The 14,656-nt window shown below is 36.4% G+C and overlaps 1 protein-coding gene across 5 annotated transcripts in view; it reads right to left on the bottom strand.

Moving 5' to 3' along the window:
- Window positions 1-14,656, bottom strand: part of PPA2 (inorganic pyrophosphatase 2) — a 105,968-nt gene that overhangs the window by 33,313 nt on the left and 57,999 nt on the right. For all 5 annotated transcript variants that reach the window (XM_065907380.1, XM_065907381.1, XM_065907384.1 and 2 more), the window contains 2 exons: window positions 9,605-9,732; window positions 7,179-7,264 (listed from right to left, as the gene is read on the bottom strand). In XM_065907380.1, coding sequence (XP_065763452.1) covers window positions 7,179-7,264; window positions 9,605-9,732 — 214 coding nt within the window. The remainder of the gene's footprint in view (window positions 1-7,178; window positions 7,265-9,604; window positions 9,733-14,656) is intronic.

Raw genomic sequence — 14,656 nt, 5'->3', positions numbered from 1 at the left:
TCCTGTATTTTTAATCTGTTAAATCTGATAACCTATTTCTAAAGTAAACTTCTACTCCCACAACAAAGCAAAGCCATCAACAGAAATGTTAGGCAAGAAAAAATATTCAAGCCAGAACTGTAAATTTTAAAAACTGAGTATGTTAAAAAATATCCCCAATAAAATATCTCGACAAGTAACCAGCAAAACCTAGGAAAGTCAATAGGCTTTGCCATCTTTCACCCTGGACAAATTATTAGCATGGCTGTTTAGGAATGAAATTGAAGGTATATACAAATGGACTTAGGAGATTCTTGCATGATATATAACATACAAAAGAGGAGAGATAAGAAGTAACAAAGCCCCTTGTTACTATTATTGCAATAGTAACCACAACAACAATAACAACAACAACAATAATAGCATTTTATTGCCACAAATAGTGCCACCTTCCTCACTAACATCCTTCTAGTTAATGAAGAATATAATCTGGGTTGCAATATGCTTTCCTCAGGATTTACTTTGGATGTCTTATGGTATGATAAAAGGCAAGTTATCAAGAAATATTTTTATTTCCTCTGAACTGGCCCTTATATAAAAATAATTTACACTGATTCATATTTATTGATTGGTTCAAAAAATTATTCTTATACCAACATGTTTAGGACATTTTTAAATGCTGGGGACACAATACTGAACCATGGAACCTCCCTGGATATTAAAATATTCAGGGTTCTTTCTAGCTATGTCTAGGCCCCACAGGAGGAAAAGCAGTATAATCTCTGCAAGGAAGGATGACTAAACTAACGGTGCTTACCATAAATGAATGAAAAATAAAGACGAGGGGAAACTTCCTCGGCAGTCTAGTGGTGAAGACTCCACGCTATGCCTATGCAAGGGCCTATGCAAGGGCCACAGGTTTGACTGCTGGCTGAGACACTAAGATCCCACATGCTATGCAGTGCAGCCAAAAATCATCATCATCATCACAAGGAAGAATGTGCTGCTTTCCTTTTAATAGTAAGACATTCAACATTTTGCTCTAAATTCATAATCACAGTATAGCCTTTGCTGACTATATCATTTGCTGACCAAAATAAGCAGACATACTAGAGCAAAAGATCAACAACACCAAAATTTCTATGCACAACAAACCAAATTTACAAATAATAAAAAAAAAAGATACATAATTAGGAAAATTAGTGATTAAATAAAAAGAAACAGAAAGAGAAAATTACCTGCAAATAATAAAAAATATCTAAAAGATGAAATCTACAGGACCAGCAATATGGAATTTTAGTATAGAGAAAATTATTTTCTTCAAGACAATCAAATCAGGCAAAGACCCACACTCATGCAAATCCCCAAGGATAGTGTCCAAGATTCAGACTGGTCAAGGCTTTTCTTTCTAAAGCAAAACAGTCAAGGACAAAGGAGAGAGAAAATTTAAAGAGATAAGAATGACGATGATTTGGGACCACAAGCTCCAGAGTTCATTGACGAAAACTAGCATTGATGCAAATCTACATAAAGCTAAAAGAACTGGAACTATATGTGGACTAAATATATCTTTCTCTGGAAAGGTAGAAAGAAACAGCTTCAAGACTTAAATAATTTGGAACAATATACATATATGTGAAAAAACATATATATATGTTGAAAACTTCATATAAATATTTATATAACTTTTCTCATTCAGTAAGCATGTTCAAACTACCTGCTATGTGCCATGTCCTATCACTAGGGCTAAAGTAAACTCAATTTAGAGCATAAGAAAAGTAATAAAACACTCCAAGTTCTACCTAGAGGTGTGGAAAGTGATATGAGAACACAGGTGAGGGTACAGTTAATTATGCCCCCAAAAATAAAATGACTTTGCAGAAGTAACATCTAAACTGTTTTTTTTGACGACTGGGCAGGCAATCATGGAGGGAAGACAATGAAAGAGGAGGAAAAGAACATGAGGCTGGAAAAGTAGGTTTAGATACACTGTTTAAAACAGAGAAGAGTTGGATTAGATCCTATAATTGAAGACAGTCACAAGAAGATTTTAAGCACAAAAATGACAATCACATCTGTATTTTTCAAAGATAAATCTAATGGTATGTCTTGTAAAGACTACGTTAAACAGAGTAGCTACAATATAAAACAATTAATGAGTAAAGAAATTAAAGCAGTTTTACAATTAGAAGGGCAGCTGAGAATCAGTCAAAACTTGAAAATTCTGTATCAGGCTAATGATCAGTGACATAAAATAAACTGGTGAAATGAAGAGTACAGTCCTGATTTCTTAAGAATAAGGTAGATATATAAATCGTGATTAAAGAGGATCTGAGAAGAACTGAAGAGCAATAAAACCAAATGACAAAAAACTATTTTTCCTCTAGAGAATTTCAAGTTGCTTTCAGTAAAAACAGAAGTAACTTAATTATCCCTGGTTAAAAAAAAAATGCAGCTTCCAGAGTAAACAGTAAGCAGTGGGGGAAAAGAATAAAAATAACAACAATAAAACTTATTGGAAAAAAGTGAATTAAGTAATTTAGTAAATGCAGGGCTCCTATAAACAGAAGAGTTACTACTGGACTTAGAACACAACATATATTCTTTGACTTTAAAATATTATCCAACATCACTCCAATATGTATTTACTGAGTGGCTATTACATGTCAGGCATGTAGAATATAAATATGAATATTTATGAAGAATATAAGGATGAATACAGCATCTTTATTCATCTACATTTGAGGAAATTATACTCTAGAGGAGACAAATTCATAAAACAAGCAGTTAATTAATAAATTCAGTGGTAAGACTACACAGGGCGGCAAGGAATAGCACTTTAGCTAGGTATAATGGCACCTTAGTGAGCACAAGGCTAGGATGAGGGAAAGTTTCCTAGAGAAAGCGAAGTCAAAACAAAGTCTTACCAGATGAGTAAGTCAGCCAGTTTAAGAAGTGACAAGAAAATAATGGCAAAGGAGACAAAATGAGAAATGCCCCAGAGATCAATAAAAGCACAGTGTTTGTGATGAGTGACAGGTGGTTCTAAGTTGCTGGAACATGAAATAAAAGGCAAGAAGTGATGGGAAATGAGGCTGGGTGGCAAGAAGGGGCCAACCGTTTGATCTTTGAAAAATTTAGATTTTATGGTTCTTATGAAAAACGGCTCATCAGAAGCCAGGGAGCTTCTCAAACATACTGATACTTAGATACATCTCCTCAAAGATCCTAATTCATCAGATTTAAAGAAGAGGACAACAAACTTGAACTTTCAAACGGTTTCCCTAGGTAACTGTGCTGTACTATATACATTGAGAGAACTACTGCGATAAACACTGCCTTCAGTCCAGACTTAAACCCATTTACATGGAGAGAGCAGGTTAAAAAGGAAAGTGAGAAGGTTTGGTAATCAATAACAGTACACTCTAAGGAACTCTAAGAGAAGCAATTCATAGGTAAAGACAAAGGAAAGAAAAACTTAGCCCTAAATATATTTTACAAATCAGGTAGTGACAAAAAATAAAGAAACCATGGACAAAAGTGAGTTAAAATTCTGAAGATTTTGACTTTAAATTATCTAGATGCATAAAATTTATATCCGGGACTTATAATGATTTTTAATTAAATAAAATAATTTTGCTGTATTCTTTGAAAACAGAGAAAGAATATAGCTATTAAGAGAATATGTTTAAAGTCTGGATTAAATCCATCACATAGACACCATCAATAGGTCATAATCTCTACATGGCCTCAGTTTCCTCATATGTAAAACGGGTACAAAAATTATATGCATCTTACAGAGTTCTGGTGAATATTAATTAGATGATACATATAGAGATCACATAACTTGAAAAATAGCACACAGTTCAATAAACATCAATTCTTATTGTTAATGTAATCCAAGTCATTACCTAGGAGGCTACAGTAAAATGAGTTCAGAGCAAATAAATAAACTTACTCTCACAGTAAAGACAATTATAATCAGCAGATATCAAGCTATAGAAAAACTAATCAGAGATGCTCTCTAAATGTGCAGCTTAAAAAACCTGGGAACCATATAAACCCCATCAAAGACTGCAAAAGGTTTTCAGAAAGTACCATTAGGAAGGAAATAAAAGCAAACAGCAAGCAAATACCTCTTTGAACAATCAGAAACCCCTCTTTTTGGGGGTGGGTGGGTGGTGTGTGTGTGTGTGTGTGCGTGCGTGCGCTCAGCCGTATTCGACTCTCTGCAAACCCACAGACTTTAGGCCACTTTAGGGTGGTGTGTGTGTGTGTGTGTGTGTGTGTGTGTGTGTGTGTGCGCGCGCGTGCGCTCAGCCGTATTCGACTCTCTGCAAACCCATAGACTTTGGGCCACTTTAGGGTGGTGTGTGTGTGTGTGTGTGTGTGTGTGTGTGTGTGTGTGTGTGTGTGTGTGTGACTTTAGGGTGGTGTGTGTGTGTGTGTGTGTGCGCGCGCGCTCAGCCGTATTCGACTCTCTGCAAACCCACAGACTTTAGGCCACCAGGCTCCTCTGTCCATGGGATTCTCCAGACAAGAATACCGGAGTGGACTGCCATTTCCTCCTTCAGGGGATATTCCCAACCCAGGGATTAAACTCATGTCTCTTGGGTCCCCTGCATTGGCAGGCAGATTCTTTACCACAAGCGCCACCTGGGAGCCCATCATATTAATATATGACTTAGAATATCTGACCAGAAAGAAGAATTCAGCCTATTAGTTACTAGGATAGCAACGGCTAGATGATATTTAATTTATATCCAGTTTTCTTGTTAATAAACTGCAATATTTATGTTAGAAACAATTAACTTTTAAAACTATGCTGGAAAAAAAGAGTATTCTACAAAAGAAAAATGCAAGAAGATGAAGTCCACAGCATCATGCTAGCCTGCAAGAGAAACAGAATCTGATGACATAGAAGCAACCTAAATATCCATCGCCAGAGGAATGGATAAAGATATGGTACATATATACAATGGAATATTACTCAGCCACAGAAAGAATGAAGTAATGCCACTTGTCATATATGGATGGACCAATAGAGACTGTCATACTGAGTGGAGTGTCAGACAAGAAGAAATATCATATGATATTCCTTATATATGGAATTTTAAAAATGACAGAATTAAACTTATTAACAAAACAGAAACAGTCACAGATGTAGAAAACAACCTTCTGGTTACCAGCAGGGAAAGCAGGAGCTGAGGGGAGGGAGGGATAAACTGGGAGACTGGAATTGACATATACACACTATATATATAAAATAGATAACTAATTAAGGACCTACTGTAAAAATACAGAATTCTTCTCAATACTCTGTAATGACCTCGAAGGGAAAAGCATCTAAAAAAGGAAGGATATAATATATACACACAATTGATATATTCTGAGGTATAGCAGATACTAATGTAATATTGTAAATCATCTATACTCTGATTAAAATTTTTTAAAAAGAGAGCAATAGAATCTGAAGATATAATGCCCAAGCATTTACAAAGTATGCCTCTGAACATGGAAAAACATTCCCTGAGAGTGACTAATTCTTTATCCCATATTACTTTGGTCTAATGATTGCTTTTTTTTTTTTTTTTTTTTTTTTTTTTTTGCTTTTTTTTTTGCTTTTTTTTTTTTTTTTTTTTAACTGATTTCTCTCTTGATTCCCAGACTTTGGGCTCCAAGAGCACAAGGACTATATTCACTGTACTCACAGCAGTAATCCTACTATCAGCACAGTACCCGGCAGGAGACCCTCAACGAGTGCTTACTGAAAGAGTAAATGGCTTCCCATTTTCTCTTGATTCAGAGGACAATGAACTTGGGTAGGAGTCTGCATGCCAGAAAGACTGTATTTTTGATTGTTAGTTAGGCTTACCAAGCGTCAGTTGTTTTCATGTTCAAACCTTTTATGCCAGTTGCCTTCGTTACTATAATTTCATAATTTAAGCTGTATGTATACTCACTGATGAAGGGAAAGTGGAAACAGAATTACTTCTATGGACATCAAGTGGGCTCTAAAACTACTGAGGCTGCGAACACTATCGAGGCTCCGCTGTTGGTGTCTAGTCACTAAGTCACACCCGACTCTGTGTGACCCCACGGACTGCAGCCCACCAGGCTCCTCTGTCCACGGGATTTTTCCAGGCAAGAATACTGGAGTGGGTTGCCATTTCCTTCTGCAGGGGATCTTCCTGACACAGAGACTGAACTCACATCTTGTGCACTGCCAGGCGGTTCTTTACCACTGAGCCACTACAAAAACCTGGGAGTTAAATTAGGTGTGGGTAAGACAACCCAGCTATAAGGGCTTCCCTCATAGCTCAGTCAGTAAAGAATCTGTCTAAAATGTAGGAGGCCTGGGTTCAATTCCTGGGTTGGGAAGATCCCCTGGAGAAGGAAATGGTAATCCACTCCAGTAGTCTTGTCTGGAAAATCCCATGGATAGATGAGACTGGTGGGCTACGGTCCACGGGGTCGCAAGAGTTGAACACATCTTAGCAACAAAACCACACCAAGACAACTGTAAAAGGTTAGATAAAAAGAATCTTAAAAATTTACAAAGGTTTTTAAGTATAAGGAGTATAAAGATTGCAGGATCTGATCTTTATTCTCTATTATACAGTCTATTACATTATTCTATTATATAGTCTACATGGAATCTCTACAGAAAAAGTCTTAGCCTTACATCCACAGATTGATAAATAAACATACATCTAAGTGTTTTAAAGTAAAATAAAATGTTTGAGTTATACATCTTATGTTTGATTCCCCTTTATTAATTAGCTGGTGACCCAGATCATTTTGGATAAGAAGGCTTTTTTTCACTCTTACCAAGAAATGATGTGGTACATACAACATAAATTAAATAATCATATGCCTGCATGTTGAAAAATCACTGTTTTTTGCTCCACCTTTGTATATATCACAATTCATTGTAAGTAAATGCTTGTTTACTTAACAATATTCCCTACTAAACTATAAATCCCTTGGGAAAAGTGATCATGTCAACTTCTAATTTCATAGTGCCCAAAACTTGGTAACGCTTTCCAAATAGGTGCTCTTTAAACACTTTTTAAATGAAGAAAAAAAAAAATTGCAATTCTGTTTAAAAGAAACAAAAGATCTGAGCAGTATCATACGGCTCTTTAGTACCAATTAACAATAAAAATTAACACTACATAGAAAAGACAAATTCTTACCAATTTATAGCCCCGCCATCACACTTGTCCATAAGCAATGCTTTCCAACATTCATGAGTAGACTTAATGATTTCAAGAGCAAAAGCCTGGTTAAAAACCAAAAACAGATATAGCAATCACATCATTATACTATTAATAACTTGGAACTAGTCATAGTATGACAGTTAATTATTAAGAACATGAGCTCTGGAGTCAGGCAAACCTAAGTTTAAGTTCTCACATCCTTATTTACCAGCTGTGTGCCTTTGTGCAGATTATTCAATGGAATCGTCTTAATTTCTTCTTCCTTAAGATGGAATGTATTGAAAATCAGCTAAATCAGGAGCTGGCACACTTGGGCCTTTGGGTTAAATCCAGCCTGCCACATGCTTTTGTAAATAAAGTTTTATTGAGCACAGTATGTTCATCCATGCAAATCTGTGCACAGCCTCTGACTGCATTAGTGCTACAATGGAAGAGCTGAGTAGTTGTGACAGAGAACATATGGCCTGCAGGTCTAAAATATTTACTATCTGCTCTTACAGAAAAAGTTGCCAACCCGATTTAAATCATAGCATTGCTGAAAGAATAAATAAGACGGCTGCATGTAAACCAGTTAGCCTACTGTCTGGATTGTAAATAATAAGCACAAACTTAATAATTTCATCATCAACAATGCTGCAAGTAGTTTAATTGAATAATCATTTTAGACTATCCACTGTCTAAAGGTAATAAACCTCAACATTTTAAAAATCTTTTTCTTAAGTGTGAATTCATATAGGGTCTAAAAATGAAAACTCAACAATAGACGTATCTAGTAAGACCATTTAAGGAAAACTTGCTTCATTTTTTCAAAGAAGAAAATTTTTATTTTTTCCCTCAAAATGTTGCTAAATTTCCTTAAGCAGAGTCCTTATGTATGAACTAAGTCATACTAGCTCCTCTCTTTCTCAGTGACAACTAAACACATTATGATATGAAGAAAATGACGGCAAATGTACTTCTGAAGGGAACACTTTCCCTCAGGTCTTCTGTTGCCTGAGATGAAGAGGACGGCTTAATGCTTGGTGAGGTGGTGTAGGGGAGACTCCTAAGGTATGGGACAAAAAGTCAACTTATTTGGAAAATACATGGAAAGATTTTTAACTATATTATTCGGATAATTTTGATTATTAAAACAGATTCCAGTACTTGCTTTAAGCAGTCAGCATGAAAAAAAAAAAAAAATCTAGATTACAGCCTACAGCCATCTTTTCAACCATGTTGAAGAGATGTAATTCAATTTTCCTGGGTTAGGCTCAATATATTAAACAGCAGGGATAAATAAAAAGCAATGCATAAAATGATTATTTTCTGAAGGGATGCATAAATGACCCAGTCTTCACTCAGGAAAAAATTAATGTTTGTTGAAATCAAACCCCCAAAATTCCCAAACTACCTCATTCTTTTATAAATTCATGGAATGACTTGGCAGTTCAACCCCAAGGCAACAAGGGCCCACAAAGATACACACAGGTTTGAAATGTGTATTGTTTCAAACATAAAATACAACACACATTTAGGGGAAAAAGAAAAAAATAATTTATTTTATAAATTTTTAGTATTTTATTTTTATGAGAGAGATCACTGCCTAGTAGTTTTATATCCATATTTAATAAATCCTAGACAAAGCCTTCAAGATCTTAAGGGTTAATATACCTTTTAAAAATACTGGGTTCAGCAATAAGCTCTTGTATAACAAAATACTTACTGTAATTTTGAAGTTTTTATGACCATGGCTTACTTAACTTACAAAACATACTGTATTTATTAGTACCCACTTAAAGGTTGGTTTATAATGTGAAACTTAGATAGTGGCAATACGTTCAATAGTAGTATAAATAAATAAATAAAACAAGTAGTCTAATAGTTTTAGACTTTAATTCTGGTCCATTTTCTCCATTTGTGTCATATTAGAGCCACTTTTTGGTAACTTTGTGGTTCTCTAATATAAAAACCCTCTGACAGTAAGACAATTCAAATGCTTTCCTAACTGTTAAGTAGCTGAATTCAGTCATGATAGAATAAACACAGGAGGGAAGCCCCTTTGGATTTGCATTAATGGTAAGTAATTCCTTCCTCTCCAGAACAGTAAAATGAAAGATTTTTCTTCATTTACAAATTTACAGAGTTAAGACTGATCATGGAAATCTTTTATTTTCTGAGATGAAGGAGATATTGATAGATAAATGGATGGATACAGGTATTTACCAGTCTTCTGATTTACTTAGAGCTCCCAAAACTTTTTAAAAAATAGAAATAATGCCCTTAAACATGAAAGTCAGTAGACAGCAGTACTTTTATTATCATACTATCCACAAATTATTCACATAAGAAATCCCCTAAAGTGAAAGAAATGTGGTACATGTATCACAGGCACATTTTAAAATAAAGATTATCAACTTCACCTTGTTCTTGAATTCTCCATTAAAAGCAAACTGGTTTTCCGGTTTTCCCTCTGGTATCTTATAAAATCTAAACCAATTAAGCGTAGCTTCTAAGTAACCAGGTTTGTACTTCTTAACATCTTCAATATCTGCAAATGAAGAAACAAAAATACTTTTCGTTAAAAAAGGAAATCCACTCCTTTAAGTGGTAGAGCACCGGACTGAGGGAAGGGAGTTAGTCCGATTCTGCTGCTCACTAGCGGCATAATCACCAACGTGTATCACACCACCTGTGAACTTCCATTCTGTTATGTGTAAACTGTTACACCTTTATTGTACAAACACTTCTTGAGCACCCTCAGATACCATGTTAGGTATGGGGATAAGTTGGTGAAGGCAACAAAGATCTTTTCCTCAGGGAGATCAAAGTTTTAATTAAAAAAAAGAAAACCACGAACAGATAAACAGCAAACTGCATTAAAGTGAGATATACTTAGGGCAGCTGTCATTCTGAGGACAATGCGGGGTTTAGGGTGGGAAGAGTTACAGCATCAGGATCTGAATTCCGTCTGTACCAAGCTAAGGACTCTGAAGGCAGACTCGGGAGGGCATAGCCGTAACAGAAACCACGACAGCCGCACGGGAGGCTTTCACGGACCCCTGCACCGACTGTTTAGTAAGCTCCTCATTATGTATCAGACACTGCTGCAAGCCACGAAACAGAACAGCAATCAGAAACAAGTCCCTGCCCACAAGACTACACAGAAGGAAGAGACAGACAACAAATAAAGAAACAAAGACAAAATTTAACGGATGAAAAGTCTGATGAAGAAAATAAATCGGAGTAAGAAAGAGAATGTGGTCAAGGGCTATTTTAAACAGAATGATACATGAATGGTTCAGTTTTTCATTTCAAACTAATCACGGTTTATAGGGTTTATCTTCAAGTTCTATTACCATGTAAACACCTTAACCATTCCATTTGGAGGACATTCATTTAAATATTAATATAATTGGAAATACTACAGCATTAGTAATAGACACCACCCCCCCCCCCCCGGAAAAGAGGCCCCCAAGAAACGCATCATTTCCAAAGATATCAGCTCAAGAAGCAGAGAGGCACCCGCTCTCCGGCTCCCGCGCCGCCTCCGCCTGCGGTCCCGGCGCTGTGTGCGCTTCTGGGCCGACCCGGAGCCTCTCGGCAGGCGGGGCCGAGGGCGCTCCCGGCGCTCGCATGGGGACCAAAAACCCCAAGCACGAGCCAAGACTGAGAACAACGACCACATTAATTTGAAATTGGTGGGGCAGTTTAAAATCAAGAGGCATACACCACTTAGTAAACTAATAAAAGCCTCCTGTGAACGACAGGGTTTGTCAAGGAGACGGATCAGGTCCCGATTTGATGGGCATCCAATCAAGGAGATAGACACACCTGCACAGTTGGAGATGGAAGATGCAGATACCACTGATGTATTTCAGCAGCAGACAGCAGATGTCGACTAAAAAGGGAACTTTATACTTTACTCGTGGTGGCTCAGGTGGTAAAGAATCCGCCTGCAATGCAAGGGACCCCAGTTCTATTCCTGGGTCAGGAAGATCTTCTAGAGAAGGGACAGACTGCCCATGCCCACTCCAGCATTCATGGGCTTCTCTGGTGGCTCAGCTGGTAAAGAATCTGCCTGCAATGCGGGGGACCTGGGTTCGCTCCCTGGGTTGGGAATATCTCCTAGAGAAGGGAAAAGCAACCCACTCCAGTATTCTGGCCTGGAGAATTCCATGGACTGTATAGTCCACGGGCTCACAAAGAGTCGGACAGGACTGAGCAAGTGACTTTCACTTTCACACGTTACTTCAGAATTCTGTTCCTCCAGATCAAGAAGACATTTTCAACTAGAAAACTGTAGTTTGGTTCCACCACATTCTGACTACTACAACACAGTTTCTTTATTCTTTCATTTTCCCTTCCCCATTCCTTTATTGTACATGAAGCAACTGGTGTATGTGCACAAGCATACTGCATTTTTTTTTAACTGAATGGCCAATGGTATGTTTTGACTAACATCAAATGTAGATGGGATGGGGAAAAAAACCAATTCTGTGAAAATAACCCTTTTTCTCCATTAGTAGCATGCTCATCAACTCTTATCTTTATATTCCACTAAGTCATTTTGCTCTGTTTAACAAAAAAAGAACAGCATAAAAATTCTTGCATATCTTGGGGAAAAAAGTATGAGAAATATCTAGATAAAACTGGAAGTCTTTACCTCCACTAGACTGTGGCTTAACAGAAATTTAGCATAGTCCTTTATTCACAATATGTTATGGCAAATGACACACTAATAGCACTTGAAAAATTAGAAGGCTGTAACTAAAACCAGGAGATGACACCACGCATAGGGATAATTTAACGATCACTCAGTTTCAGATCTGCTCATCCAAGTCTTGTGGGAATACCCACTCACTAGGCATGACAAGAAAAGGTATGGGTTGAACAGAGAGAAATTATCCTTTTCCTTTTTATGCTTGCCTTGTGCCTTTATATAAAAATCGAGCAAGAGTGACATGTCTCTAAAGGCCAGATGTTTCACATAAGTGAAATAAGTGTAGTAAGACAGAAACCATAGGAATGGCAGAGACTATGGCAAACGACTGAGTATGCTGCCTAAAGGCACTCAAATTTAAAATTTTAAAACATGTCAATGGGCCACATTATCTAAAATAATTCTGGAGCAAACTGCAGAAATGCTACAACTAGCTAAGAGGAAAAAGAATCCCTTGAAACTGAACACAGACTACACCAGCTCTATTCATCAGATGAGTACATATTAATTGACAGAAGATGTTTAAAACAGTGAATTCCAAAGATTAAGATCACATTGTTTTAGTATTGTACACTGTATACTAGGACACAGAGTTCTTTGTTATGCCCCCCATAGAACATTCAATAGATTTCACCTAATTAAATTCTGATTTTTTCCCCTTTATCTTATAAAAAAAGTTTCCTGCCAAAGTGAGTTTGTATTGACCATTTTCCTACATTCTATCTCTATTTTTGCAAAAAACAAAAAAATCTCTGTAAATTAACTGAGCTCCTTCAAATCACTGTTTTCTTACTGGCAGGAAAAAAATATCTTTTAGTCTATGGAAGGTGAGCAATCAGAAATGCATTTTAATCAATGTCCAAAATGAATAATTTTCTATTACTTATTCTTGCCTGGAGAATCCCATTGACAAAGGAGCCTGGTGGGCTACAGTCCATGGGGTCGCAAAGAGTCGGACACGACTGAGTGACTAACACACACACACAAATCTGATTTATGGTATCATTATACCTTGCCCCATCTGCCATTTTTTGTCCCACTGCATAAACCATTTTTTTTTTTTTTTTAAATATTGTTTTATTAGTTGGAGGCCAATCACTTTACAACATTTCAGTGGGTTTTGTCATACATTGACATGAATCAGCCATATAGTTACACGTATTCCCCATCCCGATCCCCCCTCCCACCTCCCTCCCCACCCGACTCCTCAGGGTCCTCCCAGCGCATATGACCCAGCAATACCACTTCTAGGCATACACACTGAGGAATCCAGATCTGAAAGAGACACGTGCACCCCAATGTTCATTGCAGCACTGTTTATAATAGCCAGGACATGGAAGCAACCCAGATGCCCATCAGCAGATGAATGGATAAGGAAGCTGTGGTACATATACACCATGGAATATTACTCAGCCGTTAAAAAGAATTCATTTGAATCAGTTCTAATGAAATGGATGAAACTGGAGCCCATTATACAGAGTGAAGTAAGCCAGAAAGATAAAGAACATTACAGTATACTAACACATATATACGGAATTTAGATAGATGGTGACATTTTTTTTTTTTTGATAGCTGCCTTTTAACACACTGACTTCAAATAAGAAAGGAAAAGCTAAGTTATTCAGTATCCATCTCAGTTGCAAGGTTTTCCCTTCAGAAGTTATAAAGGGGATCTGTTAAGAAACAACATAAGTAACAAAAAACCTGAACATTTAATAATGCCAATAAGAAGTATAACTCTCCAAATATAAGTCAAACTTTTCCATTCCCAATTAATTATACCCTGGAGCAAAAACAGCTACATTTTCAAAAGAACCAAAACATTTAAAATAAGTAATTTAAACATTTTTAAACCTCAATAGCAAGTGTCTCCAGTCAAGACTTTACATACAATACTAAGTCAGTTCAATGAATTACTCTTCCAAAAATATGAAAAATTCTACCTAAGTCTATAAACTGATTTACATTCCTTAAAGATTTTTATATAAATAATCTCATTTGTTCCTCATAAAACTCCTGACAGTTGTGAAGAGTAAGTAAATTTGCATTAAACGTTAAGAAAACTACAGCTAAGAAAATGTAAAATTTGGGAAAAATGCTTCCAACTCATTCATGGTAGAACTAGTATTATACAAATACAAGTCCACTAATTCCATGAATCCTAGCTTTTCTTCTATACTGCACATTAATAATCTGTCACAGGTTTATTTATATTATTTTAAAGTATAGATGTATTTTTATTTTGGTTTTATTATGGTCAAATATCCATAACATAAAATTCACCATTTTTAAGTGTTTCTTTCAGTGGCATTAAGTACACCCACAGTGTTGTACAACCATCACTATTAGCCATCTTCAGAATTTTTTACAATATATGTTCATTGTAAGAAAAGCAGCAATTCTCTAGTGGTCATCTACTTCCACTCTTGGAATTAATTTTATATGAAAGTTTCTATTATAAATAATTATATAATTTATTTTCAAGATGAACTAATCCAAAAATAAAAGAATACTCTAGAAGTGCTCCTTTATGTAATCAAGCTAAGCTTATTTCAGTTCTCCTTTTAAGTACAAATCAAACTCTTTTAAATGAGATCTACTCAATCAACTCCCTGGACGATTAACAAAGACTCTCCACTTCTGTAGCACATTCTGCCTGATGTCGACAGTAGTCTGTCTGCTGAGTCTAGCAGACGACCCTAGAATGAAGCCTGCACTTTGCTCCCATGAGTTAAATTTTAGCTTTGCCAAG

This window comes from Muntiacus reevesi, chromosome 16 (genome assembly GCF_963930625.1).
Source record: "Muntiacus reevesi chromosome 16, mMunRee1.1, whole genome shotgun sequence".
Classification (NCBI taxonomy): Eukaryota; Metazoa; Chordata; class Mammalia; order Artiodactyla; family Cervidae; genus Muntiacus; species Muntiacus reevesi.
Note: the sequence above shows the minus strand (reverse complement) of the source record. Positions and strands in the feature narration are given on the sequence as shown.